General features: G+C 40.7%; 1 protein-coding gene across 15 annotated transcripts in view; it reads right to left on the reverse strand.

The window, feature by feature from the left end:
- Veph1 (ventricular zone expressed PH domain-containing 1) overlaps positions 1-23,905 on the reverse strand; it is a 255,757-nt gene that overhangs the window by 89,399 nt on the left and 142,453 nt on the right. For all 15 annotated transcript variants that reach the window (XM_087626946.1, XM_087626897.1, XM_087626911.1 and 12 more), the window contains 2 exon segments: positions 10,161-10,300; positions 5,950-6,084 (listed from right to left, as the gene is read on the reverse strand). In XM_087626946.1, the coding sequence (XP_087483072.1) occupies positions 5,950-6,084; positions 10,161-10,300 (275 nt within the window).

Genomic DNA, 23,905 nt, shown 5'->3' on the forward strand with positions numbered 1-23,905 from the left:
TGGTGAACTCAAGACACAGGCCCACAGGAACAGCTGAAGACCTGTAGAGAGGAAAAACTACACGCCCGAAAGCAGAACACTCTGTCCCCATAACTGACTGAAAGAGAGGAAAACAGGTCTACAGCACTCCTGACACACAGGCTTATAGGACAGTCTAGCCACTGTCAGAAATAGCAGAACAAAGTAACACTAGAGATAATCTGATGGCGAGAGGCAAGCGCAGGAACCCAAGCAACAGAAACCAAGACTACATGCCATCATCGGAGCCCAATTCTCCCACCAAAACAAACATGGAATATTCAAACACACCAGAAAAGCAAGATCTAGTTTCAAAATCATATTTGATCATGATGCTGGAGGACTTCAAGAAAGACATGAACACACTTAGGGAAACACAGGAAAACATTAATAAACAAGTAGAAGCCTACAGAGAGGAATCGCAAAAATCCCTGAAAGAATTCCAGGAAAACACAATCAAACAGTTGAAGGAATTAAAAATGGAAATAGAAGCAATCAAGAAAGAACACATGGAAACAACCCTGGATATAGAAAACCAAAAGAAGAGACAAGGAGCTGTAGATACAAGCTTCACCAACAGAATACAAGAGATGGAAGAGAGAATCTCAGGAGCAGAAGATTCCATAGAAATCATTGACTCAACTGTCAAAGATAATGTAAAGCGGAAAAAGCTACTGGTCCAAAACATACAGGAAATCCAGGACTCAATGAGAAGATCAAACCTAAGGATAATAGGTATAGAAGAGAGTGAAGACTCCCAGCTCAAAGGACCAGTAAATATCTTCAACAAAATCATAGAAGAAAACTTCCCTAACCTAAAAAAAGAGATACCCATAGACATACAAGAAGCCTACAGAACTCCAAATAGATTGGACCAGAAAAGAAACACCTCCTGTCACATAATTGTCAAAACACCAAACGCACAAAATAAAGAAAGAATATTAAAAGCAGTAAGGGAAAAAGGTCAAGTAACATATAAAGGGAGACCTATCAGAATCACACCAGACTTCTCGCCAGAAACTATGAAGGCCAGAAGATCCTGGACTGATGTCATACAGACCCTAAGAGAACACAAATGCCAGCCCAGGTTACTGTATCCAGCAAAACTCTCAATTAACATTGATGGAGAAACCAAGATATTCCATGACAAAACCAAATTTACACAATATCTTTCTACAAATCCAGCACTACAAAGGATAATAAATGGTAAAGCCCAACATAAGGAGGCAAGCTAAACCCTAGAAGAAGCAAGAAACTAATCGTCTTGGCAACAAAACAAAGAGAATGAAAGCACACAAACATAACCTCACATCCAAATATGAATATAAAGGGAAACAATAATCACTATTCCTTAATATCTCTCAATATCAATGGCCTCAACTCCCCAATAAAAAGACATAGATTAACAAACTGGATACGCAACGAGGACCCTGCATTCTGCTGCCTACAGGAAACACACCTCAGAGACAAAGACAGACACTACCTCAGAGTGAAAGGCTGGAAAACAACTTTCCAAGCAAATGGTCAGAAGAAGCAAGCTGGAGTAGCCATTCTAATATCAAATAAAATCAATTTCCAACTAAAAGTCATCAAAAAAGATAAGGAAGGACACTTCATATTCATCAAAGGAAAAATCCACCAAGATGAACTCTCAATCCTAAATATCTATGCCCCAAATACAAGGGCACCTACATACGTAAAAGAAACCTTACTAAAGCTCAAAACACACATTGCACCTCACACAATAATAGTGGGAGATTTCAACACCCCACTCTCATCAATGGACAGATCATGGAAACAGAAATTAAACAGTGATGTCGACAGACTAAGAGAAGTCATGAGCCAAATGGACTTAACAGATATTTATAGAACATTCTATCCTAAAGCAAAAGGATATACCTTCTTCTCAGCTCCTCATGGTACTTTCTCCAAAATTGACCATATAATTGGTCAAAAAACGGGCCTCAACAGGTACAGAAAGATAGAAATAATCCCATGCGTGCTATCGGACCACCACGGCCTAAAACTGGTCTTCAATAACAATAAGGGAAGAATGTCCACATATACGTGGAAAATGAACAATGCTCTACTCAATGAAAACCTGGTCAAGGAAGAAATAAAGAAAGAAATTAAAAACTTTTTAGAATTTAATGAAAATGAATATACAACATACCCAAACTTATGGGACACAATGAAAGCTGTGCTAAGAGGAAAACTCATAGCGCTGAGTGCCTGCAGAAAGAAACAGGAAAGAGCATATGTCAGCAGCTTGACAGCACATCTAAAAGCTCTAGAACAAAAAGAAGCAAATACACCCAGGAGGAGTAGAAGGCAGGAAATAATCAAACTCAGAGCTGAAATCAACCAAGTAGAAACAAAAAGGACCATAGAATCAACAGAACCAAAAGTTGGTTCTTTGAGAAAATCAACAAGATAGATAAACCCTTAGCCAGACTAACGAGAGGACACAGAGAGTGCGTCCAAATTAACAAAATCAGAAATGAAAAGGGAGACATAACTACAGATTCAGAGGAAATTCAAAAAATCATCAGATCTTACTATAAAAACCTATATTCAACAAAATTTGAAAATCTTCAGGAAATGGACAATTTCCTAGACAGATACCAGGTATCGAAGTTAAATCAGGAACAGATAAACCAGTTAAACAACCCCATAACTCCTAAGGAAATAGAAGCAGTCATTAAAGGTCTCCCAACCAAAAAGAGCCCAGGTCCAGACGGGTTTAGTGCAGAATTCTATCAAACCTTCATAGAAGACCTCATACCAATATTATCCAAACTATTCCACAAAATTGAAACAGATGGAGCCCTACCGAATTCCTTCTACGAAGCCACAATTACTCTTATACCTAAACCACACAAAGACACAACAAAGAAAGAGAACTTCAGACCAATTTCCCTTATGAATATCGATGCAAAAATACTCAATAAAATTCTGGCAAACCGAATTCAAGAGCACATCAAAACAATCATCCACCATGATCAAGTAGGCTTCATCCCAGGCATGCAGGGATGGTTTAATATACGGAAAACCATCAACGTGATCCATTATATAAACAAACAGAAAGAACAGAACCACATGATCATTTCATTAGATGCTGAGAAAGCATTTGACAAAATTCAACACCCCTTCATGATAAAAGTCCTGGAAAGAATAGGAATTCAAGGCCCATACCTAAACATAGTAAAAGCCATATACAGCAAACCAGTTGCTAACATTAAACTAAATGGAGAGAAACTTGAAGCAATCCCACTAAAATCCGGGACTAGACAAGGCTGCCCACTCTCTCCCTACTTATTCAATATAGTTCTTGAAGTTCTAGTCAGAGCAATCAGACAACAAAAGGAGATCAAAGGGATACAGATCGGAAAAGAAGAGGTCAAAATATCACTATTTGCAGATGACATGATAGTATATTTAAGTGATCCCAAAAGTTCCACCAGAGAACTACTAAAGCTGATAAACAACTTCAGCAAAGTGGCTGGGTATAAAATTAACTCAAATAAATCAGTTGCCTTCCTCTATACAAAAGAGAAACAAGCCGAGAAAGAAATTAGGGAAACGACACCCTTCATAATAGACCCAAATAATATAAAGTACCTCGGTGTGACTTTAACCAAGCAAGTAAAAGATCTGTACAATAAGAACTTCAAGACACTGAGGAAAGAAATTGAAGAAGACCTCAGAAGATGGAAAGATCTCCCATGCTCATGGATTGGCAGGATTAATATAGTAAAAATGGCCATTTTACCAAAAGCAATCTACAGATTCAATGCAATCCCCATCAATATACCAATCCAATTCTTCAAAGAGTTAGACAGAACAATTTGCAAATTCATCTGGAATAACAAAAAACCCAGGATAGCTAAAGCTATCCTCAACAATAAAAGGACTTCAGGGGGAATCACTATCCCTGAACTCAAGCAGTATTACAGAGCAATAGTGATAAAAACTGCATGGTATTGGTACAGAGACAGACAGATAGACCAATGGAATAGAATTGAAGACCCAGAAATGAACCCACACACCTATGGTCACTTGATTTTTGACAAAGGAGCCAAAACCATCCAATGGAAAAAAGATAGCATTTTCAGCAAATGGTGCTGGTTCAACTGGAGGGCAACATGTAGAAGAATGCAGATTGATCCATGCTTATCACCCTGTACAAAGCTTAAGTCCAAGTGGATCAAGGACCTCCACATCAAACCAGACACACTCAAACTAATAGAAGAAAAACTAGGGAAACATCTGGAACACATGGGCACTGGAAAAAATTTCCTGAACAAAACACCAATGGCTTATGCTCTAAGATCAAGAATCGACAAATGGGATCTCATAAAACTGCAAAGCTTCTGTAAGGCAAAGGACACTGTGGTTAGGACAAAACGGCAACCAACAGATTGGGAAAAGATCTTTACCAATCCTACAACAGATAGAGGCCTTATATCCAAAATATACAAAGAACTCAAGAAGTTAGACCGCAGGGAAACAAATAACCCTATTAAAAAATGGGGTTCAGAGCTAAACAAAGAATTCACAGCTGAGGAATGCCGAATGGCTGAGAAACACCTAAAGAAATGTTCAACATCTTTAGTCATAAGGGAAATGCAAATCAAAACAACCCTGAGATTTCACCTCACACCAGTGCGATTGGCTAAGATCAAAAACTCAGGTGACAGCAGATGCTGGCGAGGATGTGGAGAAAGAGGAACACTCCTCCATTGTTGGTGGGATTGCAGACTGGTAAAACCATTCTGGAAATCAGTCTGGAGGTTCCTCAGAAAATTGGACATTGAACTGCCTGAGGATCCAGCTATAACTCTCTTGGGCATATACCCAAAAGATGCCTCAACATATAAAAGAGGCACGTGCTCCACTATGTTCATCGCAGCCTTATTTATAATAGCCAGAAAATGGAAAGAACCCAGATGCCCTTCAACAGAGGAATGGATACAGAAAATGTGGTACATCTACACAATGGAATATTACTCAGCTATCAAAAACAACGACTTTATGAAATTCGTAGGCAAATGGTTGGAACTGGAAAATATCATCCTGAGTGAGCTGACCCAATCACAGAAAGACATACATGGTATGCACTCATTGATAAGTGGCTATTAGCCCAAATGCTTGAATTACCCTAGATCCCTAGAACAAACGAAACTCAAGACGGATGATCAAAATGTGAATGCTTCACTCCTTCTTTAAATGAGGAAAAAGAATACCCTTGGCAGGGAAGGGAGAGGCAAAGATTAAAACAGAGACTCAAGGAACACCCATTTAGAGCCTGCCCCACATGTGGCCCATACATATACAGCCACCCAATTAGACAAGATGGATGAAGCAAAGAAGTGCAGACCGACAGGAGCCGGATGTAGATCTCTCCTGAGAGACACAGCCAGAATACAGCAAATACAGAGGCGAATGCCAGCAGCAAACCACTGAACTGAGAATAGGTCCCCTATTGAAGGAATCAGAGAAAGAACTGGAAGAGCTTGAAGGGGCTCGAGACCCCAAAAGTACAACAATGCCAAGCAACCAGAGCTTCCAGGGACTAAGCCACTACCTAAAGACTATACATGGACTGACCCTGGACTCTGACCCCATAGGTAGCAATGAATATCCTAGTAAGAGCACCAGTGGAAGGGGAAGCCCTGGGTCCTGCTAAGACTGAACCCCCAGTGAACTAGTCTATGGGGGGAGGGCGGCAATGGGGGGAGGGTTGGGAGGGGAACACCCATAAGGAAGGGGAGGGGGGAGGGGGATGTTTGCCCGGAAACCGGGAAAGGGGATAACACTCGAAATGTATATAAGAAATACTCAAGTTAATAAAAAAAAAAAAAAGAAAAAGATAAAATGCAATATTGATTCTTGGTTTAGAATAACATGTGTGAGAAGAAAAACACCTACCTTCTGCTGTGGAAATGTGGACTCTGTCATGGCGACCTCAAAGCTGTGGGTTCCTGTGCCCTGTGTCTTCTCCCATAGGGCCTTGAGGAACTGCACCGAGCCACTCTGAATGGACAGGGGCTCAGGAAACAGGCTCTGAATGGGCATACAGATGGAGACATCTTATTACATCTTAGACCAGTGATACAATCTAATAAACTCCAAGGTACTACACTGGTCTGTTTTGAATGTAAACATGACGTAACTTTAAGTGTACAACAGAAATCTATACTGAAGAGAAAATATATGATTTAGCTCACACTTCTGAGTTTCTAAGATAAATTTTAAATTAACAAGAGTTTATATTTTTGACTATATAAATGCATAATCTTGTAATATAATGTTAATTTAATGATTTCCCAATAATATTACTTAGTTGGAAAGGGGTAAATATAAATATTCATGTTGACTTCATCAAGGATCTGAGAATGAAGGTGTACAATGAAAACTAGGGTTCAAAAAGAGTCTATATTAAAATGGATTATGAAAAATAGAAATCGAGCAAAGAGTTCATTATCTAATTATATAATGGGAACATTCTGAGTGAGAATGGGACAAATAAAACACTTCATACTAAAATGTCAACTAGACAACTATTCTTAAAGCTTTAACTTCTTTGCCTTGTCATTGAGAGATTATATTTAGATAAAATTCATCACAGCCAATGAGAATCATCTTTTTAATGGGCATGTCAAGGTAGGAGACCATAGTGAGATTGACTTATAAATATGTTCATGACAATGACTGAGACTTTCTCGTCTGTATGCATAGTCTACTTAGTGAGTGCAAAACACTAAATATTTTTCTAGGAGAATTTCATGATGGTCATTAAAATGAGTGAGTGGATGCTTATGCTTATTGGGAAAAGTAGAGACTCATGAACCTCAAGTTAGTGACTGACAGGTTTTAAAAGTTTATGACACAGTGACCACTGTCCTTTAATTTGCACACATACTCTTGAATTTTCTAATTATTATCAGAGTCATGCAGTACATGATGTTTTGTTTCAAGAAGAGCAGGTCTTGATTTAATAAATCACTAATCCAAAAAGGAGCAGTTCTCTGAGTCTGAGGACTCCGTGTGGGAAGTTGACATGGCAGTGAGCGTCGGCCAAGCACACAAGACCAGTGATGGATTTGTAATTACCAAATAAATGAAAGTTTGATGTGGCTTTGTCCCCAAGTCAGGATTTACCCAGATTGTGTAATATAGGTGTGGACAAAGAGGGAAAGCACTACAATAAGATAAACTTGAAGAAAACTTTACAAAGGGACGCTTCCTGCTTATTTTCCTTAAAAAGGAGGAGAAACAATCACACTGTTGAGAAAACAGATTGGAAGGGTGAAAAAAAAAATGAGTTCTCTTGGTGTGCTTTCAGAAAGGTGAGAACAAAACCAAAGATGGAGCAAATACAAAATCACTGATGAAAGCTATTTGAAAAAACTGAGTGGAAAATCATTATTATTATTCTAAGAAAAAATGAACGTTATTTTATATGCAGTGTGTTATTTTATATGTTTATGTGCAATTTGGCTCACGCTGAAGTCTGAGCCGTTCTTTGCAAAATGTTATTAAGTGCTCTTAAGAAAACATACTGCAGTAAGAACCGGCAGATTCTACACCCTTTCTCAATTACTGTAGCTATACTTTATGATTATGAAGCAGTCAGCACTGTATTTGGTTGTTTCACTCAATAAGCCTGACTTCATAAAGAAACAGTAGAGTCCTCAGCCCTTGTAACTTTTAAATTCTATTTAATTTGGATTTTTCTTTGCTTAGAAATTTTGTTTGAGAATTTCATATAAGCATATGAAGTGTTCTGATCAAGGACACCCCTCTACTCCTCCTCTGGGCCTCCTCTTTTATTCTCCTACTACTATTCCGTCCCAGTTTCACGTGTCCTTTTGCCGCTCCTCACACCTAGTGACTTTGCTAAGGGCTACTCGTATATGCACGGGTATTTGACCATCTGTTGGAGCAGGGGTAGCCTCTTAGGAGCTGCGTCGTAGAAAAGTCAACTAGCTCTCTCGAGTCGGTTTCTAGTGGCCTTTCAACCACAGCTGGGGCTTCATGACTACCCTCCATCCTCTGTGCTCTGGTTTTGTCTGGTTTGATCTTGTGCAAGCTGTTGCAACCACCATGAACTCATGTGCAGCTGCTATGTCTGGAAAACACTGTTTTGCCATGGTCACTCACTACCTCTGGCGCATAAAATTATTCCACCCTCTCTTCCATGATGATTGTTGTCTTGGGAGGGAGTATGAGATAAATTTCCTATTTAGGGCCGAGCACTCTGGGCTTTTATGCTTTGTGCATTGATCAATGGTTAATTGTTAGTTGCCACATATTGGAAAAAGAAGTTTCTTTACTAAGGGTTGGGGGATGCACTATTCTATCTGTATAACAGTAAGTCATTTATAATCAGTTTACTGCAACATCCATTTAGCAGAAAACTAGTATTTCCTCCTTGAGAGCCCGTGGTCTAGCTAAGCATAGGTTCCTTTCCCTGTTAAAGATGCAGGCATGAGTTCATCTTATGGAGGGGTCCTCAGCTCCAAACAGAAGGTGTTTGGCATTTCTATATGTGTGCCAACTGAATTACTGAAGCTTGCAGAATTACAGCTGGATAAGGTGGATAATTACTTTTCTTTCCTGGTTACTTGCATACTGTCTTTCCGTACTGTAAAAACTAGCCAGTAGGGATGAAGTTTCCAAGTTGGTACCAGCTTGATTCTTCTATATTCTTTGATTCGGGTATATGGTGTCTTCAGCCACAGAGCCTAGCAGTAGATTTCTAGAGGGTAAACATAAGCAATGACAATAGCTCATAGTGATTAGAGGTCTTCAAGAGCTCACTGGTCAACAATTTGAAGAGAGGAAAACTGTATTGGACACTGAGCTGTTTGTTCGATAACCTATGGTGTCTACTAAAGGCACTGTCCACTTGCGATATTAAATATTTTATCAAATTTAAAAATGTTATAATTTTATGTGTATGTGTGTATGTGTGGTTATGGGCATGTGCATGCTATGTTATACAGATGTGCATGTCAGAAGACAGCTTGCAGGAGTCCTCTCTTTTCATGGGGATCCAATGAAACTCAGGTCACCAGAGTCATCCCACCATCCCTGGTGAATTTTGTAGGTGTTATTACAGAAACTATTTTACTAACCTAAGTAATTTTGTGGTTCTATTACTAGGCCTATTTTTAAGCCTATTGTAACACTCACATCCATTTCTACTTCTGTCCATCCTTCTCCTACCTACAAATATTTCCCAGTTTGTTTTCAAAACACAGGCGACAGCAAAAAGACTACTGTATTGAAGATCTGATAATGAGTTCTGTCCTGCAGTTTCCTTAGTTAATGAAAATGGAGTTTAAGATCTCTTCTAATACTGACATTTCATAATCTACATTTGCATTTTAAGGGCAAATTTAATGCTTTTAATAAGCATTTCTAAATAAGAGCCTCTTTTCATGTTGACACTTTGGAATAAAATTCTTCATCATTAAGTTGAAAGTTTTCCTTTGTGTGATTTTTTCCTGTGTACATATATTCACTAGACAAAAGTGGATTTCAGAATCTTAGCAATGTCAAAAATGATATGCTGAAATTTATTGGATTTTAGAATAAGATAGATAAAGGTGAACTCTACAGATGGTAGGCATCCTCCAAATAAGCTGCTTTTACTGCGGCTCAACACAAAGTAGTTTCTTCTCTTCTCTTCTCTTCTCTTCTCTTCTCTTCTCTTCTCTTCTCTTCTCTTCTCTTCTCTTCTCTTCTCTTCTCTTCTCTTCTCTTCTCTTCTCCGCTTCCCTTCCCTTCCCCTCCCCTCCCCTCCCCTCCCCTCTCCTCTCCTCTCCTCTCCTCCCCTCTCCTCCTCTCCTCTCTTCTCTTCTCTCTTCTCCTTTCCTCTTCTCTTTTCTTTCCCTTTCTCCCTCCCTTCCTTCCATTCCCCCCTCTCATTTTGTGTTTTTACTTAAGTGCTGGGGATTGAACTTAGGGCTCCCAAGATATAGGCCAATGCTTTACTGTTGTGCACAGCCCCTCTTTCTTCCCACTCTCCGTAAAAGCACTTTTAGCTAAGGATTAATAATTCAATAAAAGTGACTATAATCTCACACTATAGCTGCTCATTCAGGAGCTCAATGAACATGAAGTATACACACCTGTTGGAAGAGAAACATGATCTGAATCCATGGCTGGGGGGCTTGGCTGACAAGGGTGAAACTGGACTTGCTGTATAGGCAGTAATGACCCTTTAACGAACACGTAAAGAACAGCTTTGCCACACAGCTTCTCGTATTATCTAGAAATAACACAGCATTGAACATTAGTTATACTTTATGATCCAATACATAAAATAATGGTTATGCAAAAACACATATCAGTTCCTTCAGGACCCACTTTTGAGTTTCTCAGGAAATGAGCTAATGACTCGAAACAACGCTGCATTTGGGAGAGGATCCATTTCATGGAAGGCACGCATTTTAAAGATATGAAAATGTAAATATGTTTAAATGAATATTGTTTAGACAGGTTGCATTATGTCAACTTTTATCTTGTTTTAAGCAACATGCAGTAATGAAAAGATCAAGCAACTCCTAGAGAAATAAAAGGCATCCAGGTGATACAAAGGTCTACATGCTACTATGTCCATCTGACTGGAGACATCAAAGTGGTGACTCAGAGGACAAACTAATGAATGAATAGAGGAAATGCAGAGTCTACTGGCAGTGGGTAGTGTGCTGTGAACTGTTGACACGCTTCCTTTGGCTGTGTGTGAACCATAAAGATAACTTTCAGTAAATACCTGTCGGAAGTTTGGACTCCTGTGCCCTGACCTGGTATGGCTAGAGAGGCAATGTCAGTTTGAAAACCAACAACCAATGGTTTCCAAGGTCATTTCTTAAGGACAAGAACGTAATGGAGGGTGATGAGGGACTGAAGCTGTGGAGAGCCATAAATTCAGTCAGGGAGAACGGAATGACGGATGCTGTAAGTATAGGTTGGGACTGTGTGTGCTAGGCACTGTGTGAAGTTCTGGACAGTAGCAGTTACTGTGGATCATCTTTCACATGCATTACACGCTGGATTCCAATTAGTTTTTCCAACTCTGTAAGACAAATGGTGTTATTGTTTGAATCTTAAATGTCATCTAAAGGCTTGGTTGCTAACTGGTGGACTTTGAGGAGGAGGGTGACGGCGTGAGAGTTCTAGCTCCGTCAGTGGATCAATCCATTCACAGGCTCATAATCTGATGGTGCTATGGGGAGGTGGTGGGAGCTAGGAGGTTGAGTCTAGTCGGAAGTAGTAGCCCACACTAAGGGCACACCCTGGAAGTGTATATCATGACTCAGCCCCCTCCCTCTCCCAGCGCCATGAGGAGAGAGCATCTTCATCTTCTACACACTCCCCCACTGTGACACTCTATATTACCTCAGGAATAAACCATGGACTAAACCTCAGGAATCATGACCCAGAACAAACCTTTCCTCTCTTATTCTATTGGCATTGTCACAGCAATGAAAAAAAAACGGATACAGATGTTACTTTTTTTTTTTAAATTTTTTATTAGATATTTCTTTACTTACATTTCAAAGGTTATTCCCCTTCCCGGTTTCCTGTCCATAAGCTCCCATTCCCTTCCCTCCCCCTCCCCCATACGGGTATTCCCCCTATACATCCCCCTTATTGCCCCCATATTCCTATGCACTGGGGGGGGGTCCAATCTTGGCAAGATCAAGGGCTTTCCCTTTCCCTGGTGCCCCAACAAGGCTATCCTCTGCTACATATGCAGTTGGAGCCCTGGGTCAGTCCACGTATAGTGGTTTAGTCCCTGGAAGCTCTAGTTGGTTGGCATTGTTGTTTTTATGGGGTTGCCAGCTCCTTCAACTCTTTCAATACTTCCTCTAATTCCCCCCAAGGGGGTCCTATTCTCAATTTGGTGGTTTGCAGCTAGCGTTGACCTCTGGATTGGACATGCTCTGGATTTGTCTCTCAGGAGAGATCTATCTCCAGTTCCTGTCAGCATGCACTTCTTAGCTTCATCCATCTTATCTAGTTTTGATGGCTGTATATATATGGGCCACATGTGGGGCAGGCTCTGAACAGCTGTTCCTTCAGTCTCTGCTCTAAACTTTGCCTCCATATCCCTTCCTATGGATATTTTTGTTTCCCCTTTTAAGAAGGGGTGGGAGCATCTGCAATTTGGTCTTCCTTCTTGTTGAGCTTCCTGTGATTTGTGGATTGCATCTTGGGTAATTCGGGCTTTTGGGCTAATATCCACTTATTAATGAGTGCATATCATGTGTGTTTTTCTGTGATTGAGTTACCTCACTCAGGATGATATTTTCCAGTTCCATCCACTTGCCTATGAATTTCATGAAGTCATTGTTTTTTTTTTTTTTCAGAGCTGGGGACCGAACCCAGGCCTTGTGCTTGCTAGGCAAGTGCTCTACCACTGAGCTAAATCCCCAACCCCTGAAGTCATTGTTTTTGATAGCTGAGTAGTATTCCATTGTATAGATGTACCAATTTTTTTGAATCCATTCCTCTGTTGAAGGGCATCTGGGTTCTTTCCAGCTTCTGGCTATTATAAATAAGGCTGCTATGAACATAGTGGAGCATGTATCCTTGTTGTATGTTAGAGCATCTTTTCGGTATATGCCCAGGAGAGGTATAGCTGGATCCTCAGGTAGTGGAATGTCCAATTTTCTGAGGAACCTCCAGACTAATTTCCAGAGTGATTGTACCAGTCTGCAATCCCACCAACAATGGAGGAGTGTTCCTCTTTCTCTACATCCTTGCCAGCATCTGCTATTACCTGAGTTTTTTATCTTAGCAATTCTGACTGTGTGAGGTGGAATCTCAGGGTTGTTTTGTTTTGATTTGCATTTCCCTTATGACTAAGGATGTTTAACATTTCTTTAGGTGATTTTCAGCCATTAGATATTCCTCAGCTGAGAATTCTTTGTTAAGCTCTGTACCCCATTTTTAATAGGGTAATTTGTCTCTCTAGAGTCTAACTTCTTGAGTTCTTTGTATATTTTGGATATAAGGCCTCTATCAGATGTAGGATTGGTAAAGATCTTTTCCCAATCTGTTGGTTGCTATTTTGTCCTAATAACGGTTTCCTTTGCCTTACAGAAGCTTTGCAGTTTTATGAAGTCCCATTTGTTGATTCTTGATCTTAGAGCATAAGACATTGGTGTTTTGTTCAGGAAATTCCATGTGTTCAAGACTCTTCCCCATTTTTTTCTATTAGTTTGAGTGTATCTGGTTTGATGTGGAGGTCCTTGATCCACTTGGATTAAGCTTTGTACAGGGTGATAAGAATGGATCGATTTGCATTCTTCTACATGCTGACCTCCAATCAAACCAGCACTTTTTTGAAAAATGCTGGTTTTAGCTTCTTTGTCAAAGATCAAGTGACCATAGGTGTGTGGATTGATTCCTGGGTCTTCAATTCTGTTCCACTGATCCATCCACCTGTTTCTGTACCAATACTGTCAAGATCTTATGACTATTGCTCTGTAATACCGCTTGAGGGATGGTGATTCCCCCCAGAAGTTCTTTTATTGTTGAGTATAGTTTTAGCTATCCTGGTTTTTTTTTTTTGTTATTCCAAATGAATTTGCAAATTGCTCTTTCTATCTCTATAAAGAATTGAGTAGGAATTTTGATGGGGATTGCATTGAATCTGTAGATTGCTTTTGGTAAAATGCCCATTTTTTTTTACTATATTAATCCTCCCAATCCATGAGCATGGGAGATCTTTCCATCTTCTGAGATCTACTTCAATTTCTTTCTAAGTGAAGTACTTCTAAGATAATGGCACAGAGAGAATGTCCCATCTTAAAAGAAAGAATAGGAATATAGCAAGGAAAGATGAAGGCAAGCGAGACTGAACTCTAGCAGGACAGACGTTCAATTCTGTGGCTCCTTCTCTGGCGCCCAACGAACAGGATGCATCATCCGAGCCCACGTGGCTTCACTGCCCCTGTAATGTGTAATCTGATGTTTACGGCCCACATGGCCTTTTTTACGTTCTGAGTGCGCTGATTCTACTTAGCCTGCAGATCTCTCTGGTACACATCCCATGCCCCTGGAACCTCTTGTCCCCTGGGACTTCGATTTAGGCTTTACCCTCATCATTCTTACATAGGTCTTGCAGGAAATCCAACCTTACTGTGTATTATCTGGCCTCTAAGGTTTTTCTTTAAAACTTTGGTGGATGCCTCCATGACCCTGTCATGTCTACATTCTTCATGTTTATAAAGGTTGCACCATGGGGAAAATGCATCCCCATGCATTATTGGGATTGAGCTACCAGCTCAAGTGGGATGTTGACACCCTTGGCTCTGGGCTCTGGTGGCTTCTGAGTGCCCAGGTGCTGGGGTCAGAACATGGAAAAACACTTACCTAGACGACCCTAGGAGAATAGTGCATCCTGGGGCAGACTGTGTTAAAGAAAGACTTTCCAGTACATTTTCAGTTTTATACTCTGGTGCCTGTAGTGGGTCAGGCATCTTACCAATTCCTAAAACTTTCCAGAAGATACATTTCCAACTGCACAGTTGCGATTTGTTTGACTTTGGTTCAGTCCCATTGATTTTTTTTGACTTACAACCTCTCTGCCTGTGGCTGTAGGCTCATTTCCTTTTCTGGACAAGTGCATTTTAAAATACGTTTTTACTTATGATTTTCACTGTAAATTAACCTAACAGGAACCCGCAGCAACCATGCACCAACTTGAGTGCTATGTCTTTCCTCTACCAAGTTAATTAGTCTACTACTTTAGTGTTTCTCAAGATTAACAGGTTGGTCCATTTCCCAATAGAGTCTTGCTCCAGTCTGAAGAATCATGAAGAGAATATTTCCTGTCCACATTTCTTTTCACAGTCTGTTCTTCTAAACTTGTACAAGAATCACCCGGTAATTTCTGCGGAAAGACATTCTAGAACTTATCTAGCCTGTGTCTCCAATCTTTTCCAGTTTCCTCCTTCAAACCCATTTCAAAGTACTTTGGGATCAGTTTTCAATATTTGTTACTTTTCTGTTGCTGTATTCATGATACTTGACAGAAAGAACTTAAGGGAAGAAAGACTTATTTCCACCACAGGGTCAGAGGCATCCAGTTCCTCACAGTGGAGAAACTGTAGCTGAGCCATTCAGTTCACAGAAGAGGCACAGGGCTTACACTATTGGTATCAAGTCAAGCAGAGAGTGAGTATAAGTGTAAGTGGGGTTTGATTGTCAACTCAAGGGGATTTGATCACGGTGACAATAAACCTCTGTCACATCTGCGAGGACTATATCTGTCATATCTGGATTCTGTTAACTGAGGAGGGACCTATCTTAAATGTGTACAGCACCTTCCACAGGCTGGGTCCTAGACTGAGTAAAAATGAGGAAGTGAGGTGAGCACTAACGTTCATCTCCTGCTTCATGATTGTGAATGCAATGTGACCAGTTGCTTTAGTTCTTGCTGCTGTCCTCCATTCCATGAGGGACAGTACTGGCAAAGTGTGACCCCAAGTCCACTCCTCCTTCCTTAAGTCACTTTTGTTAAAGCTAGGAGAAAATAGATAATAATTCTTCCCTTAGCAACTCAGTTCTGTCCACTAAGCCCCATCTCCTGAGGGTTCCAAAGCCTCTGAAACAGTGCTACTAAGCCTGAAACAAGAATTCAAAGTTCGTGTCCAAACCTGTGGGAAACCACAATGAATCTCGTGATAGGTGTATAGCCAGCAAAGATTCTCTCCCTTTCTGTAAGCTGTGTCTTAACTCTGCTGTTTCCTTTGCATGTACAGAAGCTTTGTAATTCATGCAATGCTATTTGTCAGTGGCTGCTATTATTTCCTGGATGACTTTGATCTTTCCATCAAGCTTTAATCTATGCCTATGCATCTTTAAAAGGTTTTTAGGTTAATTTAAAAATTTTTATATCTATGGGTATTTTGCCTGCATTTATGTACATGTACTGTGCGTATGCCTGATACCTACAGATGTCAAAAAGGATGTTGGATTCCTTTGGAACTGGAGTTACAAGTGGTTGTGAGCTATAGTATTGGTTGTGAGAATGAAATTTGGGTTCTCTAGAAGAGCAGCCAAGTCTCTTAAACTTTAAACGATGCGTTCAGCCACCATGCATGTATATCTTGCCTCCAGAATTACAGTTTCAAGGTTTCACAATAAGGTTTGGACCTATTTTGAATAATTTTTTTGTAATGAAACTCATTGTTTGGTTTCCATCTAACTTTGGATAACACCTTTAAGAAAGGCATTGTACTTAGCATAGGACATTTACTGCCACTCTTAATGTAGAAGGATTAACAAGTCCACTCCATAAATTATTCTAGAGTATTTTGTACAGTATCTGTTTCCTACTAAATATAGTTTGTTGCAGAATGCTCATACATTTAGCTATTTTTATTATGCTAAAATACAATAGCGTAAAGTTTCTATTTTAACTATGTAAAAGGATAAAATTGAGTAGGATTATTTATGTCTTATTATGTGTGACTGTGTTTGATGTCTAGTACCAGAAGTTTCTCATTATTTCAAATGGAAACCTTATATCCATTAATTAACTATTACTCATTCTCAATTTGCCCAATAGTTCTTTGCAACCACAAATCTAAATTTTTTTCTCTATAGATTTGCCTATTCTAGACACTTCATATAAATGGAATCATATACTGTCCTTTGGTGTATTACTTCTGTATTTAACATATGTTCAAAGTCGTCTATATGGAAGTACAGATCAATATTTTCTTTTTAATGCTAAACAACATCCCATTGTGTGGATTTACTCCATTTAACTATCGATGGGAATCTGGTAGTTTCTACCCGTTGGTGGTGATGAGCAGCAGTACTTCTGTGAGCATTGATAAGCACTTTTATTTGAATGTTTGTTTTCAAATAAAACAGTTCTTTGGATATAAATACATTCCAGGAAGATAGACATTTTATTAAATACAATATATGATTATATAATATAGAATTATATGTAATATATAAATATACATATATGTACTTATATATAATATAACATATTATATTTAACAAAATAGCTATTTTCCTTGAATAACACTTTCCAGAAAAGAATTTAGTCTAGCACATGGCACCTACAGCTGCCCTTAGTGTAAAAGTGTTAACCTAGACCATTCTATAAGTTATTATAGAGTGTGTATATATATACACACATACACATTTGGATGTATATATACACATACACAGTTGTGGAATTTCTGAACCACATGGTAATTTTATATTGAGGAGTACTCATATGTTTTCAAATAATGATTTTCTTATTCTTATAATGTCCAAATTTGGAAATAAGGCTATCCTACTGTGAAGGAGATGTGTTTGAACAGTGGATCCTGCTGTGACTTCCCTGGTTTTCAGATTATGCAGATGGAGAACAGTCTTTGGCAAATAGCTCTCAAAGCAGGATCTTTTCTGATGAGGCGATTTAACCACTGATCCTTACAGGAAAGGGTTATTGTGGCAACATTATTTACATTTTTAGACTGACTTTAGGTATTTGGTTAATAACTTCCCCAAACATGATTAATTAAGCTATAAGTATGAAATTTATTTCTAATTGACTTTGTGATTCAATGACTGCATTGGTCTTGTTTTTAATATGCACTAGAGAAAGCACACATGCATCTTCCAAGCCCAGTCACACTTACCACTGTGCAGACCCTGGCATAGTCCTTACCCAGCCATCAAACCCTTCAGGGAAGAGCATTTGGAAGGATGCAACATTTCCCCACCATAACCTCCCGGCGTTTGCCAAATACGAGTTAGCTCTCCAACCAAAAGGACGCAAGAGAAAAGTCAACACCAAACACAATCGGAGGTGAACCTTAGGATATTTTCATAGGAGCTCCCAGAGTTTGTAGACATGAAAGTATTTCTGGAATTTATATGGACTTTAAATCAAATGCATGCCTCTTCCCCTCCCTCCCATAATGCTAATACAGTTGATTTCTGGCAATGATACAGAGTCATGCTGTGGTTACACTGAGTCAGTGGGAGGCCATATGTTATAAATAAACATTTGGCTCTACGAGGCTCAGATTTATCAAATGTTGTGCAGAGGCAAATGAGGCCAGCAAGTAGGGATCCCTTGCAGGCACCGGCTCACACTGGGACTCCTGCAGGCTCCGAGCCACGTGCTATCAATTACTTTACAATTGTGCACACTACATAACTGCAACCAGATTTGAGGAAGAGAACATTTTCGGAAACTTTATGATTAAATTCCACTCAAATGAGCTTACTGACATCTCCCAGCTCTCCAAAGAGTGTACAGGACAAACATACGATAGTCTGCATGTGACTTATTTGTTTCCTCCGTCTCCAGCTGGACATTCTGAATTGAGACTTCAAATCCCAGGTGCTTCCAGTGGCATCTTGGCCAGGGGACCTCTACAAAGTGCATATCAAACTCCGAGGCTCCGGTTAGAGCTTGCCCCTTTAGTCCTAATTGAACCTGGCTTTCCTAAGACAATTACCATGTCTGTGTTGGCTGAAGAGGTGTGTGACTGTCATGAGAAAGTTAGGAGGCATCTTGTTCAAGCCAAGGTTGCTAACTAAGGTTCTAACCCTGTGCTGCTGATTCTGCAGACGCCAAATTTGGAACTTCTGTCTCAAACAAAAGGTCGTCGGATATGCAGCCCTTAACGACTGTCTCAGACCTACTGGCCTTCATTTCTCTCTTTCATTCTCTCTTTTCTTCCTTCACCCCCTTCATCTCTATGTTGGGTGACTTTCCAGTGAAGTTAGGCCAGGTGACTGATATAAGGAATTTTGGCATCTTGAAGATTAGAACACTGAAAACTATCTCTGGTGACAGTGTAGGCTATGTCCCAGCCTTGATGCAAGAAACTCCCCAAAATAGTTGGTGATGGTGCATGCCTTAGGCCTAGGACTCAGGAGCAGCGGCAGGTGAGTCTCTGAGTTCAAGGTCAGCCTGCCTACAAAGCAAGAGACTTTCCAGCTTTCAGATGTTACAGTCGCCAAAATGCAGCCGAAACCGACAAATTCTGGTAACCATGGGTCTATGCTGTATGCTAAGAACAAAAGGACAGTAAAGAAGGGAGCAAAACCTCCTAGTCTTAATTGTCTTTCTTTTTAAAAATAAATCTTATTTTAATTGGAATACAGAGTATTAGGTTTCATTATAGAATTTTCAAATAAAATTTGGTTTTGTTGATTCTCTTCCCCTATTATCCCTGCTGGTTCCCCAAGTCCCCTGTACCCTTCTGTACCCTATTATTCTTTTTCCTTACCCTCAGGCCTCCATAGTGGTCTCCTTTCTGGTGTCATAGCCTAGACTACACCAACCTTTACTCATACACACACACATGTAAGCATGATACAGAACCCACATATGAGATAGGATGTGTGATTTTTGACTTTCTGAGTTACCTCACAATACAATTCTGTCCAGTTCTACCTGCCTTTCCTGTGTATTTCATGATTTAATTTTTTATAACTAAATAATATTTAGTTATGTACACAAACGTGTCATATGTTTATTATCCACTCATCTGCTGATGGATGTCTGGGTTAGTTCCACTTCCTCTGAGGATTCCTTGTGCATAGGGCAGCAATAAACATGGATATGCAGCGATCTCAGGTTTGCTCTCAAGTCCTTCGAGTAGAAACCCAGGAGTGATATCACAGGGTCACATGGTAGTTCTATTTTTAAGTTTTTATGAAGAGAGCAATGTAAACTAATTTTATTTCTGTTTTAAGATTTTATTTGTCTGCTTGAATCATAGGGTCCTTATTCTGAGGGAGGTGGTTAAAGCTCTTCCTGTGGGTCTCACAGCAAGTGCCCATGATTTTTCTTATTAAATTATTTTATTTATTTACATTCTAAATGCTGCCCTCTTCCTGGTCCCCTCTCCCAGAGTTCTTCACCCCATCCCCCACCCATTTGCCTTTGAGGGTGCTCCCCCACTCACCCACCCACCCACTCATGCACCCCTACTTCAGTCACTCAGCATCCCCTTCCCTGGGGTGTCGAGTCTCTACAGGATTAGGTGCATCCTGATTTTATACCCCTCTGACTTGAAGAGTCCACATTCCCCCAATTTAAGTATCATGTAATATAAACACAAAGATTAACAACTGAGACTGGTTGTGGGTGTCCTTAAAGAGGGCCCAGGGTGTGCTGCTCCCTTCATCATCTCCACTGATATAAAATCCCTCTGGCTGGAGTCTGAGGTGTCATCACGAACAGTAACATCTGTGGATGAGTAACTGCACAAGTATTCCACTCAGGAGTGGCACAGGTTCTTTTATTCTCTGCCTTCTCTAATCTATTTGGGGAACAAGGGCTGCTGGGTTTGATTTGATTTGATGATCCATCGGAACTGAATCCAGAGGCCTGGAGAGATGGTTCAGTAGGTTATAAAGGAATGCGCCGCTCCTCTCAGTGGGTCCATGTTCCGTTCCCAGTACCAATTGTCTCTAACTCTGGCTCCAGGGGTGTCTGATGCCTCTGGCTTCCTCAGACACCTGCACTTATGCACACACACACACCCTGACACACCCTGACACACCCTGACACACCCTGACACACCCTGACACACTCATGCTCACCCTGACACACCCTGACACACCCTGACACACTCATGCTCACCCTGACACACCCTGACACACCCTGACACACCCTGACACACCCTGACACACTCATGCTCACCCTGACACACCCTGACACACCCTGACACGCGCGCGCGTGCGCACACACACACACACACACACACACACACACACACTCACCCTGACGAGTCAGTCACCAGTGTCCTCATCTAATCACATTGCCAATGTTATTATAATAGGCATTTATAAGCTGCTTTGTCAAATGATAGTGACTCCCTGGAGCCCACAGAGTAACTAAAAGCCTTACAAAAGTTTGACATCTCTGCCTTCACTGTGTACCTATAATCTTTAGTATCTCAATAGCACCATTTTACAGTGTCTTTTTTTCTTCTTCTGAGACTCTCCCAGTGGAATCCAAGCCTGCAGCTTCATTGGATGGTACTGTTAATAGGTCAGATGGGTAGACATCTTTACCAGAAGAGACTGAAATTTCCCTGCATCCCCCAAACACATGTGGCATTTCCAAAACAAGGATGAGCTATCAGATTGGTCACCTTCCAAATGAGGGCGAGTCTCTATGGTATCAATCAAGGCTGCGTTCTGGAGTGGCAGTGCCATCTGATGGGGACGGGATCGCTGCTCCCTTTGAGCAATGAGGGCTGCTTACAACCACACCGGGAACCAGAAACTCAATCAGACAATGCCAAAGGCTGCTCATTTATGCACAGCCCTTGTCCCTGTCCTCTCTATTTAAAGCTCATACGGTGTCCTGAATGTGGACTGAGGCACTGAGCCCCTTCATTGGTTCTTGCTCCAATCTCCCGTCTTCACTTTTCACTATTACTTTACTCTTCAGTCGGCATACTGGTACGGTGGCTGTGTCTAGCCTGATGGGAACCTGGGTTTGTTACAAACTTTGATGAATACTGTTTCCCACAAAGTCAGTGAGCTGATCTCCGAGACCTGGCTGTGGAAAAGTCTGTGGGCAGTCAAATACTGGGATATGTTGTCTCATTGACATTCTCAAAGGAGTACAGGTACCAAGTGAAGAATGATGGTAAAGTGCATGTGACAAAGATCTCCAAATACAACGAACTGAGACCCAGGGAAGAGAGGGAAAATATTGAAGGTTTATTGCAAGGGAAGAAGTCAAACTAAGGGAAGACAAGCATGGCCTGGTGGTCGTAAGAACCCGGAAGCTGGAGTGTTTTCCTCTGAGTTGTGCATACTGAATGGAAACAGTGTCTGTTTTGGGGTAAAAGGGGAAACAGCACAGAAAGTATAGTCTCTATGGAACAGCCAGCCAGCTTTGCATACTTCTTTTTTCTCTCATCTGTTCTCTAAACTTGCTGCTAGGAAACGGGGAGGAGAGTTCCAGTGAAGTGTGTCAGGAAAGTTTCAGTTAGGGAAGACCCCAGTGACCCTTGAAGTTTGCATCTGTCCCTACCAAGCACACAGCTCCCCAACACAGCCCTTTCTTTGAGGCATAGCCCACCAGGCCCCATAGCTACCAGCGACCCTCCATCAGCTCAATTCCTCTGTGGACTGAGAGCCAGACATGCAAATCAGCATCCTAGAAACCTCCTTTCTCTTGTCTTCTGTCCCTCCTCACTTGAAAGAACTCTCATCAGTGATACTGATTCAGTGCACAAGTATTTTCCTCGGGCATTAGGGGGAAAAGAAAAGAGATGTGCTCGGGGCAATTAAAGGCAGTACGAATGTGTTGGTTACTGTTGGCACTCTTTCTACATACGCCATGAATACCAAAATATTTAGTTAGTGTCAGACATGCCCCCCACCCTCAATTCAATTACATACCCAGAGCTTTGTGGATGAGCTAAATGTGGCATGAGGTCAGGATCCAGCTGCCTGCCCCTCTACTGATCACCAGAAGGCTTCAACAAAACTCTTTCAAACCCTTTTCATGAACCACAGGCAGAATCACCCAGAAGCATGTCCCAAGTCAGTGAACACTGTAGCACACACTTTTTAAATATCCCTTGTTTGGATGAATGGGAAGGGATGAAGACAGGGGATAGGGTTTGGGAGAAGTTGGAGAGGGGGAGGGGAATATGTATATTCGAAATACATTTTATCTGTGTATGAAATTACCAAAGAAAAACTAAAACAACAAAAATAAAAATAAAAAGCTCAGAAAGAAATAAGTAAAATTTCTAACCTTGGTAAACTGGTAAGAATAAAGTAATTTTTAAGCCTTTTCTATGATTTTCAAAAATTTACAGTGAACATTATACTTTTATAGTAATAGTAATATATTTAATGGAATTTTTCCCACCAGGAAATAGATGAGAATTGGGCTACCATACGTTATTATCCCCTTGGACTTGACGTCTCAGAGTTAAGTGGTTGCATTGAATGCATAAAATGATCTCAAGGAATGCTAACATTAGAAATGCAGAAGACTCAGACTAACTCTATGGGGGCCACAGAGCTTTCTCAGCAGCTAAATCACTGGCTGTTCTTCCCAGAGGACTCAGGTTTGGATTCCAGTACCCACATGGTAGCCCGCAACTCTTTTCTAAAACCCTCTCTTGGCCTCCAGGAACACCATGCACCCATGCGGTATACAGACATACATGCAGGGAAAGCACACATACTCAAAAAATAAATAATGAGAAAAATTATATAGAAAAATTGTGTGGAGAAAATTATCGGTTGCATGTAAATTAGCAGCTCCCACTTTAAAGAATTAGCTAATAAAGTATGTATGAGTGTCCTGGGGATATGACTTTCTGAGTTTGCACCTCAATTTCTCTTTCTTATTGTAGAAGAGGGAGCTGGGATGCAGGACTGAAGCCTCAGCTGAGGCCTCTGGATCTGGCATGGGCGCGGAACCTGTGTTCTCACCCTCACCCTCACCCTCACCCTCAGTTTCTCCTTCAATTTTATGAATAACTGATGGAGTTCATTTATTCAACCGGCACCTAGAAACGCCGTCACCTGTCTGGAAAACATCAGCCTCTATGTCTGGAGGAGACAGAGGTAGCACTGTGAACAGAACGTACTTGGGCTTCCGATGAAGTAGAAGTAATGGGGTGGACTGGAAGTGGGTAGTGAGAAGTTTTCTACGATGTTTAAACTCGTTTATTGTCTTCAACGCCCTTCCTATGTTATTGCAGGCATCCCAAGATAGCCTCACCTATAATGAATGAGCAGTCACATCTCCCTGTGCAAACTTTGTTCATGACCAACTGGGTCTATGTCAAGTTCTCATTATTCTACTTTGTCTTGAGCGGAAGGAAAGGACTGTGATCAAAACTAAAGA

Source organism: Rattus norvegicus, chromosome 2 (genome assembly GCF_021556685.1).
Source record: "Rattus norvegicus strain SHRSP/BbbUtx chromosome 2, alternate assembly SHRSP_T2T, whole genome shotgun sequence".
NCBI classification, from domain to species: domain Eukaryota; kingdom Metazoa; phylum Chordata; class Mammalia; order Rodentia; family Muridae; genus Rattus; species Rattus norvegicus.